The sequence below is a fragment of the Lygodium microphyllum genome, chromosome 24 (assembly GCF_053477565.2).
Source record: "Lygodium microphyllum isolate KBCC chromosome 24, Lygodium_microphyllum_v1.1.10, whole genome shotgun sequence".
NCBI classification, from domain to species: domain Eukaryota; kingdom Viridiplantae; phylum Streptophyta; class Polypodiopsida; order Schizaeales; family Lygodiaceae; genus Lygodium; species Lygodium microphyllum.
Window position 1 is genome coordinate 14,614,327 of NC_141158.1, and position 18,644 is coordinate 14,632,970.

General features: G+C 44.9%; 1 protein-coding gene across 4 annotated transcripts in view; it reads left to right on the top strand.

Moving 5' to 3' along the window:
- Window positions 1-18,644, top strand: part of LOC148014861 (choline monooxygenase, putative (CMO-like)) — a 149,812-nt gene that overhangs the window by 86,994 nt on the left and 44,174 nt on the right. For all 4 annotated transcript variants that reach the window (XR_015688463.1, XR_015688462.1, XM_087665988.1 and 1 more), the window contains exons 4-5: window positions 17,187-17,261; window positions 17,383-17,589. Coding sequence is in view for 2 of the 4 variants with exons in the window: in XM_087665988.1 (XP_087522114.1) it covers window positions 17,187-17,261; window positions 17,383-17,589 (282 nt within the window). In the remaining 2 variants the exon portion in view is untranslated. The remainder of the gene's footprint in view (window positions 1-17,186; window positions 17,262-17,382; window positions 17,590-18,644) is intronic.

Genomic DNA, 18,644 nt, shown 5'->3' on the forward strand with positions numbered 1-18,644 from the left:
ATTAAAGTTTTTAGGAGCATTGGTGAGACCAAATGGTAGCATAAGAAACCTATATAAATCAAAGGTATCTCTAAATGTTGTTTTATCTATATCTTCAAGAGTAACCCTTATCTAATGATAGCGACTTTTCAAGTCAATCGGGATGAATAGTTAGGATCCCATCCAACCTATTTGAGACATCATCAATTCTTGGTATAGGGTACTTGTTCCTAATAGTAGTTTTATTGAGGGCCTTATAGTCCACACCTGTGCCAAGTCCCATTTTTCTTTTGTACTAAAAGAATTGGAGAGTAAAAATACGAGTAACTATATCCTATTAGACTCTTTTCCAAAGTTCATTCACTTGCTTTATAATATCCTGTGGTTGTGTTGGGTTTATAGGATAAAATGACTTGTTTGGAAGTGAACTTCTAGAAATATGATCAATATGATAATCTCTAGCCTCTTTGGTGGTAGCTCATTAGGTAAAGTGTTTGCACAACAATCTTTATACTCCTTTAAGAAATCCATTCGCTTCTCATTTATATTTGAGATGGGGTATTTAGCTCCAAACTCTTTGTTTGTTAGAATCTTTGAGAAAAATCAAGTATGAGAAATTAGACTTTTTTATTGCTTTAGAGACTTGTACATGGGATAAGATGGAAATAAAGTGTCCTTTAATTCTTACATCAAAAGATACATTTTTACCTTTGAAAGGAAATCTAAATCTATCTTGCTTCCAATCAATGGTTGGATCTACTTTTCTATGCCAAGGTATTAATTATTCAATGTTACAATGACTGAGATATCCCATGACAAGACTCTCATGATCTACATAGTCTCTGATCTCAATATGTAATTTCCCAAGGATTGGAGTAATTTGATATTCTATTCCTTGCAGCATCCGTCATCTCTGGTGTTCCAAATCTCTCCTTTGGAAAAGGTTGAGCATTGGACATTTCTAGTGTTTCAAACCTCTTCTTTGGAAAGTGTCGAGCTTTGAGAATTTGAGGATGGATATAATGATATATAGTCCGTGTATCAATATGAATGAGAATAGGCTGATTAGCAATCTTAACCCAAGCCATAAAAAGCTTCTTTTTGATGGAGTCTTGTCTTGCTTTAAGGATTCTTTAGGTACAACATTCGATCTAGGTGGATTTTGGGTTTGGTTTTCCTTTTTGGCCTTGTAGGGCGTTGACCAGTCACATGTCCCTTTTCCTTACAAGAGAAACATGGTCCTTCTCTTGTATACTCTGCTCACTCCTGATATGGTAGCTTCTCTTTGAACAACAAAGGTGGTGTACCTCCATTCATATGCTTTGGCTCTTGTTAGTTTGATTTCTTTTGATCAAATATCTTAGTCTTCTTCTTTTGTGGTTCTTCTTTGGAAGACTTACCAAGCATCTATGGCATATGTAATCCTTCAACTTCCAGGGCTGCATCTTAGGTTGCTTCTAAAATATATGGTTTTGTTATCTTGATAGCTTGGTGTATTGTTGGATGCAATCCATAGATGCCCCTTCTCATCTCCATTATAAAGGAACTTCATTAAGAGATATACATTTTAGAAACATTGTTGAAAACTTGCTAATACATGTTTCTATATTTTCTCCTTGGCTTTGCTTTAGCTCATGCTATTCTTGTTGCACACTGGCTTCAAAGTATGAAGGTAAAAACTTCGTGTTGAACATCTCCTTAAACTCCATCTAAGACTTGGGGTCTCTTTCCTTCTTTAGCAACTTTGAGCCACCAATTTCAAGCGGCATTCTCAAATCCATTTTAACCATCCTAATCTTTGATTTTTCTGTATAATTCTCCACCCAAAGCAGCATAGCTTGTCTAGTCAAAGATATAACCTTTTGAGAATCCCTCTTACGATAGAAAACATCAAATTTTATGTTCTTTTCTCAAGGCTTAAAGTCTCTTTTAGCATTGTATACTATTGTTAAGAGCATCTTTGGAAATTCAGCTTCTAGAGACATAGCTAGTTTTTGGTCTCTCCTTGTCCTTCTACATGGAGGAATTTTTGGGCCAAGAGGTGGCAGCTTCAAAGTCTATGATGAGACTTTGAATTGACAACTTAGTTGGATCCGTGAATGATGGGTGATGTGTTACCCTTCATAGGTTTCGATGCATCAATAACATTGATACCTTTCATGACGAGGTAGGCCTTTGCAGTTGTAATACCATTTGTCCCAAGAGTTTTCTTTGTATGAAATCTTCAAAGATCTTTGCTTCAACACTTGATTTTGCCCTTCTCTCCATGAAGGCTTGAGATTTTGGATTGGCTTCCACCTTGTATCTTTGTATCATTTGATAATCGAAGAAGCATGTAGATATAGACTATTGGGAACTTCTCGATTATTGTCCACAGTTCTCCTCCTTACCTCTTGACATGGTAAACGCGGATGAGAACATTGAGCCTAAAGATCTGGTCGCCCCATAAAAGCTCTTATAAGGAAGAAGTCCTTGCTCAGATTAACACTAGGAAGAATGTGATAATGGCAATACTTGGTACTAGAGAGAGAGAGAGAGAGAGAGAGAGAGAGATGCGCTTGCAGCCTCGTCGCCATCACCTGGTGTCCCGTCGTCGTCGCCTGACCCTCGTCGCCTGCAACCGCCTTCCGGTCGTTGCCCGCAAGCCCGTTGCCTGCCCCTGACGCCCCGTCGACTGCCATTGAGTCCCCCGCCCTACTGTCGGACGGCCCATTGGCTGCGTACCTCACCCGCCTGAACTGCGACCTCTGCGCCTGCTTCTCGCCCGTTCACCCTGTTCGTTAGGGTTTCTGCTGACGTCGGACCCCTGCCCTGCGCCCCAGACTGTCCCGCTCTGCCGTCGACTGCTAGCCCTTTGTTTCGCCCTCCTGCCCCTGCATTGTTAGGGTTGTGCCTTGCCACACGTGTTCTTGGGACAGGCCACGACTGAGGCCGACATGTAAAGCTCAGGTTTCATCGGCTGTGCTTGCAGAATACGCCCCTGGACAGTGTCTCTGTACAGAGAGAGAGAGAGAGAGAGAGAGAGAGAGAGAGAGAGAGAGAGAGAGAGAGGCCTGCATGTATCTGCCTCCCGTGAGCTCTTCACTCGGCCTTTGACCGACATACGTACTAATACAATATGGCTGGCTTGGATCTGGCTTTTATAGACCAAACGGTGGTAGCTCTTGGTCCGGATTCTGATACCAAGGAACCAGAGGATATGGTTCCGTGCACAGAGGAGATGCCCCCTGCTCCTGACCTCCAGCCAGTGGGCAAACGCACCAAGCATACTTCGGCAGGGACAATGGATCATCAGGATCGTTCCTATGCTCAGGTTGCTTCTGATTTTGTGGACTCCCAAGATGTTGATTGGGAGCATTTGCTGGAGTTTGCCAGCACTTTGCTTGGCGATTATGTTCAATATAATCAGGAAGTCTTTTCGGACTCTGCAACGGAAGATGTTCTGGAAGCCACTGTGGACCCGAAACACGTTTTGCGCTCCTTTTCAGTGTTTTATGAACGTGCTGTGATACTTTTCTTCACTGGTAGGATCCCACTGCTTTCCCGTATTCGCCAGTGGCTGCACAGTCTGCTACAAGGGGAATGTGTTGAAGAGATTTTTGTTGGGCCCCGAGGTTTTTTTGAGGTGCTGTTGAAATCAGAGACACACCGTGCTGCTCTCTTGTCTAAACTGCCATTGTTCGTTGATCCTGTCTGGTCCATGTGGTGCCATGGCGCCCAATTGCAGATTTTGAGCGTCTGCTACAACGTGAATACCCTGTGTGGGTTGAAGTGGAAAACTGTTCGGCTGTTTATTGACCACTGTTAAAAGACGCCATGGCCGCTGTGGGCACTGTTTTGGTCCCCCCAAGCCTAAGGGCCATGAATCGCAACCGTCTGTGTATGTTATGGGACACTGCTCGGAAAAGGCCTGCTTGGTTACGTATTAACTGCTATGGCATGCATCCTTTACATTTTCGTTTGAAATGGGGCAACTTTGCAGGACATTGCTTTTCGTGTGGACAATTGGGGCATTTTATGGCTGAATGCCCAGAGAAGCACCACACTTTAGATGCTGAGCATGTTGCGCAGCCCATGGAAGATATGGTGTGTGATGCTCCATCGCAGGATGCCACCCAGCCACCTAAAGTTTTGGATAAAGGTAAACGACAGGTCTCGGGTTTGGATTCTCATGGCAACGACTGGGTAGATGTACGCGCGAAAAAAGGCAACAGGCTTGTTGCTGGCATGGTGGATACTGTGCCTCACTAGATTCCATGCATACGTATATGCGCAGGAAAGAAATGTTGTCTTCAGAGCACTCTGCTCGTGCTATGGTTTCCTCTGCTCCCCGTCAACAGCCAGCTAGGAGAGTGTATTCGGATGGTCCAAAGGGTCCACCTGCTAAGCTGGCTTTTGATACTAGAGGTAACGTCATTACCCCATGGGATCGTCGTTATCCCCGTTCCATCCCCAAGATAGCGGATATGCCATCTACCTCCAAATCTGGTCGTCAGAACTCTTTTGCCGTGTTAGCTGATTTTTTGGATGAGGGAGTCCTGGACATTCTCGCAGAAAAGGTCACGTCGAGGCAAGTTGTGCCTCGTACCTGATTTTCTTTTGAATCCACATGAAGATAGCCATGTGGAATGTGCGAGGAATTTGTTCTCGCCACAAGCAACATGCCATGTGGACTATATTGCATGAGAATCAGTGGGATGTCTTGTGTGCTGTTGGGCACAAGAGTCACGGTGAAGCAGGAAAAGTTGTGGATTGCCATGGCTTTCGTTTGTTCTATGCAAGGACACATGCCAGGCAGTATTCTGGTGTGCTTATGATTGTACATGAAAAATATCAGCCAGTTCTTATCAAGAATGATGTACATGGCCGCTTTGTGGTGATTGAAATTTTATTCGAAGGAGAGATCTTATGGTTACTTGGCCTCTATGCTCCGAATGATCCTTTATCTCGCCGGGAGCTTTGACATACCTTGCAGACTTCCTTGTCCCTTGGTAGACGGGGTTTTTTGATGGGGGATTTTAATATGTGTGTTGATTCTTCACAGTCCACATCAGAGCATTCGGTAATGGATGCGCCGGAAAGTCGTATGTGGCAGGAATTGGCTCTTGCCGTTCTTAAGCAAGATCTCTGGTCTTGGCTGCATCCTTCTTCTACAGGGTTTACTTTCCATTCTGCACAGTATGCAACAACATGGTCGCGGTTAGACCGCATATACATCATGTAGGATGATGATTTCCTTCTTGAGATGCTCGAAATGAAAGTGTTGCAACAATATGCCTTGTCGGATCATTTCCCTCTACAGCTTGAGCTCCTTGCGCAACCTATTGCACCTTTCAAGCAATTTCTGGATAGACTCCCTTTGCGTTTCAACTCGTCTTATTTGAAGCATGCAATCTTTTAGGGCCATATGCAGCAATTGATTGATCGATTCTTATTAGATTTCTCATCTCAAGGCACTGCTTCGTTTGAACGATTGCTCTCTAATGTGCAGCGGGTTGCTCGGCAGTATGGGATCCATCATGCCTCTCTTTGTCGGCGGCGCCGACAGGCAGCGGAGGACCTGCTGGCTTTGGTTCGTTCTTTGCTGGTGGACACTCCCGATGATGTATTTCTGCTGTCACTGGCAATGCGTCTGGTTGATCTTATTAAAGAGTTTCAGTTGAAATCTTATCAGCAGGTCAAATTGCAACATCTGACGGAGACTTTACAAGATAGTGTTTGTCAGACTCATAAGTTCTTTCGAGCTCTCCATGCCTCTCCTGCTCGAGAGAATATGACTAGACTCCAGGATGCAGAAGGTCAAATGGTCCTTGATCCGCAGACTATTGTGAATATGTGTAGGAATTATTTCCTCGACCTTCTTGGTTCTACTTCTCCTCCTTCAGGTCAAATTGCTCATGCTCGTTCAGTTTTTTATGATTTGGTCCGCAATCAGGTTCCTCAGGACATGCAATCTACTCTGGAGGTAGATATTTGTGAGGCGGAGGTTATGGATGTTCTGTTACACTTGCCCAAGGATAAAAGTCCTGGCTGGGATGGTCTCACCAATGAGTTCTTTGAGTTTTTTGCCACCCAGCTTGCGAAACCATTGACGGCTTTGTTTCAGCGGGTGTGGGAAACGGGGATCATGCCTTCCTCATGGAAAGAAGGTCTTATTAAACTGCTTCCAAAAGTTCCTTCGCCATCTATGTTGAAACAGTGGCGCCCAATTTCTTTGATGGGTTCTATGTATAAAATCTTTTCCAAAGTAATGGCGAATCGCCTCCATAAGCATCTTCCTGCCATTGTGCATCCTCTCCAATATGGTTTCATTAAGGGCAGAAACATTTTGCACAATGTATTAAATGCGCAACTGGCGATTGATTATGCAAGGCATTTAAATCAAGAGGTCGTACTGGTTCAATTGGACCTGGAAAAGGCTTTTGATTATCTGGACTGGTCTTTCATTGCAGAACTTATGTCTACTATGGGCTTTGGTGCTCGGATGTCTCGTCTGATCTACACTATCAATGTTGTAGTGTCTTTTCGAGTCATGCTAAATGGAGGCGTTACCAAGCCAATTGTCCTTGCCCGCTTTGTTAGGCAGGGGTGCCCTTTGAGTCCTCTCTTCTTTGCCCTTGCGACTCATCCGGTTCTTTCGATGTTATCTCATATGGCAGCTTCTACTCAGTTGGCTCGATTGTCGCTTCCCTCTGGACAGCACTTCATTAGTCAATCCTTGGCTGATGACAGTTTTATGATTCTGCGTGCGGACAAAGATAACCTTCGCAAAGTATTAGATGTTTGGGCTCTCTTTGGTTAGGCTTCCAGTCTTCGCATCAACACTTTGAAATCAGCCATTCTCAGCTGCACGGAGTCGGATTTGCAGTCACTGGACTGGCAGGGAATGGTTGTCCCCCGTGGCTCCATTGTCAGGCATCTTGGGTACCCTTTGGGTATTGATGTTCCCCCAAAGCAGCTACTACAATGGATTTCACAGAAACTGGCGGCTAAGTTTTTATATTGGAAGTCTCAGGTCTGGCCCTTCCATGTTCGCCTCAAAGTAGCCCAGACAATTATGTTGCCAATGCTTACATATTTCTTGCCATTGCTGCCCTGGACTACTACTACACTGAATGCTTTTACTCAGTCTATTCGTCTCATGTTATGGAAGAAGGATTCCTTGCATGCAGGCATTTCCTGGATTTCTTGGTCACATGCGTGCACCCCCAAACGCATGGGTGGAGGGGCTATTTTAGATGCCCAAACTCATATGCTGGCACTCCGCTGGTCTCTTTTTCGCGCCATGTGCTCGGATCATCATCCTCGGGTCGTCATAGCCCGTTATTTTCTTGAGGATCACGGGCTTCTGCATGTAATGCCCAAATCCGCAGTTCTTGGTGGCATGTTCTTAATGCCGATTCTCGGTTCTCCAGTTCTTCCTCATCTCTGCTTGCCCATTTGGTGTGTTCCTGGAGATTGGTCCTTCGGAAGTCTCAGTGGCATCCAGCGGAGGATTGCTTAGCTACTAATTCTTTTCAATTGGATCTGTTGGCAGTCTTGCGGTTAATTTCGTGGGAAGGTAAATATGAGCTTCGATCAAAATTCAACCGCATGGCACGTTTGGGCTTAACTTCGGTCGCGGATGCCACCCTTGCCAGTCGCAATGTGTTGATATCGTTTCGTACAGCCAGGAGGCTTTTTAGGATCCCTCGTGGATATAGGTATTTATGGGAACAGCTTTTGATGGTGCTCCAGAGCAGACAACCCTTTCCTGCCCTTGCTACGGATCGTCCCTGGCAGGACTGGGACTTTGCAGGCAAGCTGAATTTAGAAAAGGCTTCAGCTAACCAGGTTTATCATCTTCTGATTAAAGATCATCAATGGCTGGTTACTAAAGCTAATACTCTATGGGGATTGCATAAATCCCGGTCATGGTGGAGGGTAACTGTGATGGAGGGCTGGTTGAACAAGACACCCTTCAAATATAAGGTCTTTCTTTGGAGGGTGATGATTGGTGGTCTTTTGCTTGCTTCAGCTCTTTCCAAGCGCCGAATCTCCAACGGCAACTGTTTCTTTTGCACCACCACTGTGGAATCCGCCCGTCATCGTTTTATTTCTTGCCCCCTTGCTCAAAAAATTTGGTCATTCTTGTCAGCCGTTTGGCGAGCGGTGGTTGGTTTCTCGCTACGCCCGTTTGATCGGGTTTTTGCGCAGCCCAAATATCCCACACCGACATAGCCACATATGAAGGTCTTGTTTCACTTTCTTCGATATTGGGGCTGTTGGCACAACTGGACCATTCGGAATGCTTTTCTTTTTGATTCCGCCTATAATGTTCAGCGGCATATTGCTAGGCTTAAAGGTCTCTTGTATTGGCAGATAGATCTTCTCCGGCACTCTGACATGCTCTCTTGGGAGGACTTACGTCCCTGGCATATGGCAATTTCCTCCGCGTCTTTGCCATGACTTTGTAACTCTTTGGCCGTCTGGTTCTTGTAGAGAGTCAGTGTATACACACGATGGGGTAGAGCCATCGTGTATCTTGTAATCATGTAAACTTTTCATAATTAATACAATTACCTTTTACGAAAGAGAGAGAGAGAGAGAGAGAGAGAGAGAGAGAGAGAGAGAGGAACCGGCTTCTTCCCTTTCACAGGATTTTATTGAAATGAACCACGGATATAGAGTGCCTAAACCATATACAATGGGACTGATCTCCAGATGTGAAAATTAGGATTTTGAAAATCTATTTTGTGCATATATTTGATAGCAAGGTGCTTTTCTTCTTTTGTGCTTTGATATGATCAAGCTGAGTAGAAAGTGTTTCTTCAATAAGTATTACATAGGAGCGTAAAAAACACGTGGTTGAAATTTCAGCAATAGAGCTTGTAGAAGTGAAGAGAGAGAGATCCATTTATAAAAGTGCGAGGCTAAGGTGCTCAATAGTGGAAAGTGGAGGCTATAAAAGACAAGTGTCTGCAAAAAATAACAAGTGACACTTGTTACTTTCAAAATGTCACATGTCCTGTTGTAGATGCCACATGTCAATTTTTTAGAGAAAGAAGCTTCTAAACCTTCTACTCTAAAATTATTTCAAAGGGTCAAAAATTCCAAACAGCTGTTGAAGACAAAATTGTTTCTTGTAAAATTCTAGAGTCTTTAATGCGAATAGAATTTCCATCGGAAGAACTTCTAAAATAGCAACCTCCTAAATTTTAGGAGTCACTGAATTTGGATTCTGGAGAGCTTCATATATAGGTTTATCATTTCATGGTCCGTTTCTTTGGTCATGAGCACTTGGTTTTGCCTTTTGAAATCACTCATTCTGTGCACTTCTAGTCAATGTGACCACCTAAGTGAGAAAGTTTGAGTCATATGGGCATTCTCGTCAATCTAACCACTAGACTAAGCTTTTAGTTCTCTTGGGCATCTTGTCCATGATGATCCAATTGTAACACAAGGTGTTTTTGGCCATCATCCATCCTTGAATGAAGAAGGGAACAAGTGTGTCCCAAGACGACGGGTGGGGGGGAAGGGTGCGTGATGGCCGTAGGCAGATGGGGCGGGTGCAAGCAGTCGGGGCGATCAGTGCGGGGGGCGAGCAGTTGGACGGGCGTGTCGTACTTAGGGCAAGACATGGAATTGATTTTATCTATATATATATATATATATATATATATATACCATGACCCCTCACTCAAGGGTTAAAGGATGAAGGGTCTTCAACACATAATCTTAGTGTTTTACTTTCACATGAGCCATGCGTAGAAATTTGGATTATATTCTAAATTAGCATAGCTATCCATATTGAAAGGGCAGATGCCTACATGCGTAATGTAAGTGAGGACATCAAGCAAGAAGTCACTAGGGCTAGTAATATGAAACTCCTCCTTAGTGAGGATGTGATCTAAATAAGGATGCCCCTTAATGTGTTCTTCGAGGGATTGATTATGGAGGGTAGTCAACACCCTATATGAAGTTGGAGCTATATAGGTTGGGTCGTATTCCGATGCCTTGATTGCGCATTGCTGCTCAACATTGGTCATTAATTGGCATTCGTCTAGCTCCCATTGCAGTTGTAGAGTGTATCCGCTCCCCGCCATTTCCCTCCTCCACGGCGCTGTCATTTACCCCGCGTTGCCCGTCGTTACAGAGGAGATAGGGCGCTCCCTCTTAGCCCCCTTCACAGAGAAGGAACTAGAGGATGCATTCCATACACAGGACGGGAAAAAATGCCTGGGAGAGGATGGCCTCTTTAAGGCTTTCTTCACCACCTACTTGGAGGTGGTGAAGGACCCGCTATTGATGGCATTCCAAGAGATTTTCACTTCAGGACAGATGCCAGGGAGTCTCTCGGCAGGCCTTATCAATCTTCTCTCCAAAGGGGGAGACAGGTTGGAGCTTTCCCAGTGGAGACCGATCACCTTATTGTCAGTGGCCTATAAGGCAGTGGCAAAGATGATTGGTAGGCGACTACGCCCCGTGCTTCCAGACATTATCCATGATACACAGACATGCTTTGTCTGGGATAGGAGCATCCTCGACAATGTATTCACCTTCTTTAAGGCGACTGAGTGGGCTTAGCACAGTGGGCAGAGACTGGCTGTATTACTCTTGGATTTCGAGAAAGCTTATGACAGGGTGGATTGGGATTTCCTAGAGGGCACCATGGTGAGGTTGGGTTTCCCCTAGGCTTGGATTCGTGGGGTCTCCGCACTGAGTGGGCTTAGCACAGTGGGCAGAGACTGGCTGTATTACTCTTGGATTTCGAGAAAGCTTATGACAGGGTGGATTGGGATTTCCTAGAGGGCACCATGGTGAGGTTGGGTTTCCCCTAGGCTTGGATTTGTGGGGTCTCCGCATTTTATAGATCGGCCACCTGTAGGGTTCTCATAGCTGGTAGGCGAGGGGAGGAGTTTCGGCTTACAGATCGGCCAGCAGGGTTCTCATAGGTGGTAGGCGAGGGGAGGAGTTTTGGCTAGAGAGATCGGTTCGGAAGGGTTGCCCTTTGGCCTCGTACGTGTTCCTACTCTTTGCAGAGGCGATGTCCCATTTCCTCATGTCTCGAGTGAGCGGATTACGCGGCCTCCGACTTCCCTTGAGGGAGGAGATTGAGTTGCTAGGCTCAGTATGCATATGATACAACACTCTTCATTGAGGATGATGAGTTGATGCTGGAGAGAGTGAGGATGGCTCTTGAGGTGTTTTGTTTTGCAGTGGGAGCAAAAATCAATTGGCGAAAGTCGGTTGGTTTCCTCATAGACCCGGACTCTAGCAGGGAGTGGGGCGTGCACCTGGGATTTAAATGGGTGAGCAGAGGGCAGACCATCCGTTATCTAGGGTTCCAGGTGGGACTCGACATCACTCCTGCCCAGCAGTTTCTTCCAGTCCTCGATTCTATTCGGAGGAAGCTGACCTACTGGAGCACGACTCGCCTCTCACTAGCAGGCCGAGCCTTGGTGGATAACCAAGTCCTCCTAGTGATGGCGCCTGATACATCGCCTCGTGTTGGTACTTCTCCTCATCCTGTGCAGTGCAGCTTCACTGCCTAGTGCGGAACTTCCTGTGGTTTGGGTCAGACAGCTCTAGGGATTCTAGGGCCAAGGTGGCGTGGGCGACCATCACACAGCATCGATTAGAGGGAGGGCTCGGGATCATAGACCTAGAGTATCAGAGTATGGCCCTCTTGGGCAAGCTAGTCGTCTGCGGTCTCACACCAGGAGGGTAGACTTGGAAGGTCCTATTATAGGAGGGTCTTCAAGAGTGTAGACCGAGGCTCGATGGTGAGTGGAGGCTGTCCTTGAGATGGATTTTCACGTCAGCCCAGATCAACCCTCCCCCCCTCCCCCCCCCCCTTCTCAGATCACCTTTCCTAAGTAGCTTGCTCCGCGTGTGGCAGGGCCTCCGTAAGGCCCTAATCTAGAGCCCCCTAGGCTACCAGGAGGAGATAGACCATTAGCCGGTGATCCGGAACCCCCAAGTCAAAGATCGAGATGGGGCACAGATTGGTGAGCGCCCCCACATCTAGTGGGCTGGGTGGGAGGTCGGCTCGACTCGTACCATTAGGACATGGCGGGAGGTGTAAAAGTTGGTGGACGAGGAGATATTGCAGCGAGTATCATGCTGTCAGAGAGGAGTGGAGTTAAGGAGAACGGAGATAGATGCAGCAATACCTCAGGAGTGGCTTGCCCCCCTGATACGAGAGCCGATAGAGCTCGGGGAGGTATGGCCCACTAGGTTTTCACCAGCAGGTATCCCCGCCCCCCTGATACGAGAGCCGATAGAGCTCGGGGAGGTATGGCCCACTAGGTTTTCACCAGCAGGTATCCCCCTCCAGGTGGCAGGTAGAGTGGGTGGTGCTCCACCTGGGACCTTCGCCATGCAGGAGGGGGGGCGTCTGGCTCTTGACAGGGGGAAGCAGGATGAGGGGATTGCTGTCCTTTCATGGAGAAGGATCTGAGTGATTGGCCTTTAGGAGAAGACATGGCGGCTGGACCCTTTTGTCTTTTGGGAGGAGTTCAAGGAGTGGCGTCTTTGGATCTGGGAGGGCAGATGACTTGATGAGCTGGAGTGGGATCTAGGGGAGTGGCTATGGCCGGCCACTGCAGTCGCCAAGAAGCCACCGAGGCTCTTGGAGTACACTGCCAGGATTGGCAGACACGTACTGATGTAGGAGGATATGGATTGGGCGCCGTCGTGTAGCAGGCACTGAGCGGAGCACGGCATCACGGAGCCTTTCCGACGGACCTTTTGGCACCGCCTATGGGATAGCTGGAGACCGAGGAGGGTATCGTATTTCTTAATGGCTGGTGGCACATGGAGGCTTGGCGGTGGGAAGTTGGCTTGCCCAGATGGAGAAGGAGGGAGTTTGTAAGCGCTGCACACAGCAGCCTCTGGAAACCCCAAAACATTGCCTTTGGTCGTGCGAGGTGGTGCAGCTAGTGTGGAAAGCAGCATGCGGCATCCTTTGCTGCATGGTGCCCAGCCTTGTATGTATCTCTTGGGGAGCTTTCTGCTAGCAGGTAGTTAGCCAAGGCCGTCACCTTTTGTATGAGGTTGGGATGTAGGACATGATATTCATTATCAAGTCAGGGTCGTGCGCAGTGGCCAATTTGGAGGCTCTACCCATCCACTAGGTATTGGAACCCACAGCAGACCGCTCCGAAGTATGGGAGATCATAGGGAGTCTTACTGGATGGCATATATGGAAGGCGCGGTGTCAGGAGGTTTTTGGTGGAGAGAGACTTTCAATACAAGTGACCTTAGGAGAGCTCTGGACCTCCATTATCCACTCCCTCTGCGGACAATGGGATCAGGTGCAGGGCGAGTCCAGGGCTTGTCACGAGTTCCATTGTCATTTCATGCACACTTGGAGCGGCTAGGACTTGTTTTTCGAGATGCAGGTAGGCAGCCCCAAATGGCGTTACAACCCCCCTCCATGGCTTCTTGCCCCCATCCCCCCTAGACTGCCCTGAGAGGCTTGTACATTTGATATATTTGTGACTCTGCATTAGCTCCAGCTAGTCTGTTGAGCACGAGCACTTCCTTGTATTCAAAGTTTTTTCTGAAGTAATATAATTAGCCACTTTTTATTTGCAAAAAAAAAAATCCATATGTCTTGTATAGTGGATTTTTTTTTCAGAGGAGAAAAAATTCTACTAATAATCAGACTCTTCGAAATAAATATCCGGAGTTAAAATGCAATTACAAAGGGACCTTATAAGAGATTTCCATATCAAAAAATATATAACAAGAAGTCCTTGGGAGGTGTCTAATGCCAGACCATGTGTGTCTACAAAAGGAAAAAGGTGCCAAAATCCCGTGTCCTAAGAAGAGATGATGATAATATTCCAACCTTTACTTAATGATGTTGTTGAAATATTTTTGGATGACTTCTCTCTGTCCTCAAATGACAAAGGAATGGCACTACTAGAAGCCTTGGAGCAACATCTTCAACAAGTCGAAAAAGCATTTATGCAATGCTTCTCTTTACGGAGTCCTTCACTCCTGCATGCATACTCACAATCTATTTTCCTCACTCTCAAGAAATGGTTGCACAAGATATAATAATAGAAGCAAGAAGAGTAGTTGCTCAAAGTTTGCACACACATGAATAGTATGCTCAATTACTTTTTTTACCTTACATGAAAATTAGGGTTTGGCTTTCCACCCAAATTAGGGTTAGGGTTAGACTTTACGCCCCTCTCAATTAGAGTTAGGGTCTTCATGCAAGTTGGGTGCCCTACCCACTCGTGGTTCATGGCCAATCCTCTTGTTAATGTTTCTACCTTAGGTTAATTGAACATGGTCTACACTAAAAGCAAATAGAATACATAGCTAGAATCCTCACATCCATCAGAGGTTGTCTAATCCCTCATCGTGGAAACATTACCAAAATAATAATGTTTCCATGGAATAAATTACGAGTGCCTAAAATAATATAGTGAAGCTCGATTTTTTTTTCCAAAAATAAATTCTTGCACTTTTTGACTTTCATTTGACTGTGTCTTGCATCCTTTGACTTTGTCTTTCAAATTTGTAGTTAATATTATCCCTTCCTAGACAAGCATTAGTCCCTTGGCACTCATCGCTGCAAAGCTAGCATGCTACAGATTGCACTATAGATGCATAATGCTGGGAATGGTCACGGATGAAGTGGTCATGTGGAAGGAGTGCCGATTATCTTTGATGATAAAATTGGAGATTGCTTTTGGCACTTAGATGGTGGTTGTTGAAGTGATGATTGATGACACAACTTGAAGAAGATGGTATCATTGCTAGAAGATGGTGGCTGTTGAAGTGATGATTGATGACACAACTTGAAGAAGATGGTATAATTGCTAGAAGTATGCTCGAGTGTTAGGTGTTGAGGGTTGGATAGAGCTTGCACGGCCATTGAAAATGGGTTAGAGGTTGTAGAAAATGGTAGATTTGTTGTTGAAGTAGAACTAATGGCTTAGGATTCTTAATGAACCTTTGTATTTGTAACGAAAAATCTCTTGTGCATTCAATTCCCAGGGGGAGTGCTAGTCTTATTCTCTCATGCACTTCCTGGGGAGAGTGCTAGTCTTATTTTCTTATGCACAAAACATATATTGTTGGTTTTGGAGAAGGGTTGAACTTGAAGTTAGCTTGGATTGTTGTCCCATATGTGAGGACCCAAACTATGTATAGGTTATGATGCAAATGTTATGTGTGTGTAAGCACGTGCACACACACTACATATGCTGTTACATAGTTATAAAATTGCATTATCGATTCTTGTTAGTTGTGGTCAATAAAGCAAGGAAACTTGAGTTGATGAGGATGGGAAAAGTTGTTGGTGCTGAGGAAAAGGGATTCTTGGAGAAGTTCATAGGGAGACATTGGCAGTGGGATGGACAGGCTTGTAGTCCAATACAAGTAGCTCTTGAGCCACCTTGATTGAATGATTGAGGTATTGGTATTGGGGTGAATGAAGTGAAGAGGAGAAAAGTACGTGTGACATAGGGAGATAGGTCTAAATAGAGGCAAGTCAAGACTCCCTAGGTGTGTCATTGCCTTATGGGCCTTGAGTGACTATGGGGGAAGTGGAAAAGAGTGGCTAGGTGATTAGAGATGGAGCCCACTGACCAAGGCCACGGGACGTTCCTAACTTGAGGACTTGTAGGTGCAATGTAGTGCCCATGAATGTATATTTCTGTTCACTTATTTTGCTTTGTTTTCCTCCTTTTTTTGGTTGGAAGAATGATGGTGCCATACAATTTGGCTTGTAGCCATATGGAGAGGTGGTCTCTAGGTCATATTGAATTGTACTTACAATGTGATGTTGCTCAGCTGTGATCTCAACTCTATGGAGATGGTGCCAGCCCAGGTGATCTCAACTCTGTGTGCAGACCACTGCTTAAAAGGAAGAGGTTTGGGGAGTCACATTTTTGTTCAAGCCCATCAATCACTGATTGATTCTTGCTTTTAGTGAGGGAGGGCTATGTGGTGGAATAAATTTTGTGAGTGCATTTGTTTTTCTGGAAAGCTTTCAGAGAATTCCTCTTGCACTAGGATGCTTTTGCAGAAGACATGCTTGTTTTCCTCCGACGTGGGGTACCATTGGGAAATAAGCCTATGGAGGTGGTTGTGTGGGTGGTTAATTAATGGAAAACTTAAAAAGTGCTTTCACACTTTCAGACGAGTTTAGGTCATAAAGTGGTTGTAGGGTTAGGTGTCTTCTCCCATAGGCAATAATTGGTTTTTTTGTTTCTAATTTGTCAGAGTTCGGCTTCTCAATCAACTTGGCTCATGGCCTAGATTGGCATTTAGGTCTAGTTCTCTTTTTTATTTGGATGAAGGTGGGTCCACAATTAGTGGAGATGGTTAGTTAATGGAAAAAGAAAAGAGTGCTTCACACTTTCACACCAGTTCAGCTCATCAAGTCATGCACACTTGGTTTAGCAACTCATCAATTGGGCGACTATCCACTCAGTCATTTTGTCTCCCATCCTTCTTGTCTTCTTCACTCCTAGTGCCCTTACCGTCAGTACTGACTGTTCTCACATTTAGGAGCTTCCATTGCGTTAGCTTTCTTCATTCACGATTTGTCACATTAATGCTGTCAAGTCAATCGAAATTTATATATAAAGTTTTTGCTGCAACATAGGCCAGAAGAAAAACAGAAAAAGAGAGACTGTTATAAAGTTCATTAGTTGTGATTTAAAATTATGTGTTACACAACCATTGTCAACTTGCAAGCATATAGGAGTGCACAACACTCCTAGCAGTCATCAGGCAACTTCTTGTATGATAAAATATGACATACATTCTCTGTTGAAAAACTTTCTTCCATCTAGAGCCACATAAGGTCTAGCATTATAGACGTTTTGATTGGCTTTTCACACCACTTTTATATTAGACTCTCTTATTATTGTACAATGATTGCTGTCCTATACAGGGTCTGCATTGTACATTTACCTTGGTTTTTCAGTTTTTCTGACCAAGGTGTTTATTAATGTAAATCCTCTTTTCTTGGACAAAAGGACCCGATTGTTTGTTAGTCTGAGTTTATTAAAAGGTATGCTTTAGTTTGACTTGGATAAGTGTAGGTCGTTGATATATTTCCTTACTTTGTATGGGTAGAATGAAATTTGTATCTAAGCTATGGCAATTGAAATGTTAGTCATAAAAATGAATCATCATTTGGAACTCCTGCTGTTTGAGGCCATAATCATAAAACAGTGTGGGTGCTTTTGCAGGGATGGACATACACACTAGATGGAAAGTTTCAAAGTGCATCTCAACTCTCAGGAATCAAAGATTTTGAACCTTCTGTAAGTTATATCCTCTTGTTTACCTAATGAAATTCAACATTTTATAGCAACCTGGTACTGTTGTTATTTCTTGCTGACTCATTTGTGGGCATTTAGGTTAATGAATGTTCTAATTGCTCAGGACAATGGACTAGTTCCAATCAGAGTAGCCATATGGGGTCCCTTTGTTCTCATCAATATCGCACATCCTGATCCTGAAACAACAGTAGATGAAGCTTTGATTGGAATGGAGTGGCTTGGGGATGCTTTACCTATACTTGCACATGCAGATATGGGAACATTATGTCATGTTGCAAGGAAAGATTATATTGTGAACTGCAATTGGAAGGTCTGTTTATATCTATCACTAACATTCTTGAACATAAAAAATTGCATCATTCTGAATCACCTGCACTCTTTATGGTTACTCATTTACATCAGTAGAAGTTTGTAACCATGTGTTAGTAAATTCCATTTATAGGGGATAATGCCATCTCTAAAGACTATTTTGAGGTAGTGAGAGAGGGCAGGGAGGGTATGACAGGGGGTGGGGGGAATATGGCAGAGCAGACTGGGGGTGTCAAAGCAGGCAGAGGGAGAGGCAGCACATTGGGCATAGGGGAGCAGCATGCTGGGCAGTGTGGCAGGAGAGCACTGGTGGGAGGGGAGGCATGTTGTGCAGTTGGTGGTAGGTAGCAGGAGGAAAAATAGGTGGTGGGAGGTGCAGCTGGTGGCTAGAGGGAGGTGCAGTTGGTGGTTGGAGGAGAAATAGTATAAAGAAATGCCCTAACACAGAAACACAAATAAAAGTGTATGACAAAGCATAAACTCAACATAGAACATAGTTAGGGTTAGGGTAACTCAAAGACAATGAACACATTGAGTGAAAAAGTGAATGAATACTAAATATACAATGTTCATGCAGCAAGCAAACTGTGTAGGGGATGAATACTGAACCTTGAACTCTTGAGTCTTGAGCACCGAGGGAAAGGTAACGAGTTGGAGAGTGTGCCGTACTCCTGATGGATCCTGAAAGGCAGCAAGGCAGCCTCCAAGGTATCCAATAGCAGCAAATGCAGCAATGGATGATGCTGGTCAGTGTTGGGGATCGGCAAAGGAGAGAGAAAACCAGCAAATGCAGCTGCTGCTGATGACTTGACAACAAAATGTAGGTTTGATGACGTGGGCAGGCTGATGGCAGCAAAAACGCAGTTATGATGATGTGGCAGATTGTACAGCAAGCACATCATAAACATAGCAGTTCAGCAGGTTGCCAGATGTAGATGATGTGGCTGATCAGCAAACACATCAGAATTCAATGTAGACTACGCAATGGAGGTTGGAAACAAGTGCCGGATGGATGGAGACAATGTCAGGCAGCTTTGGCTAAGATGTCCTCTGCGA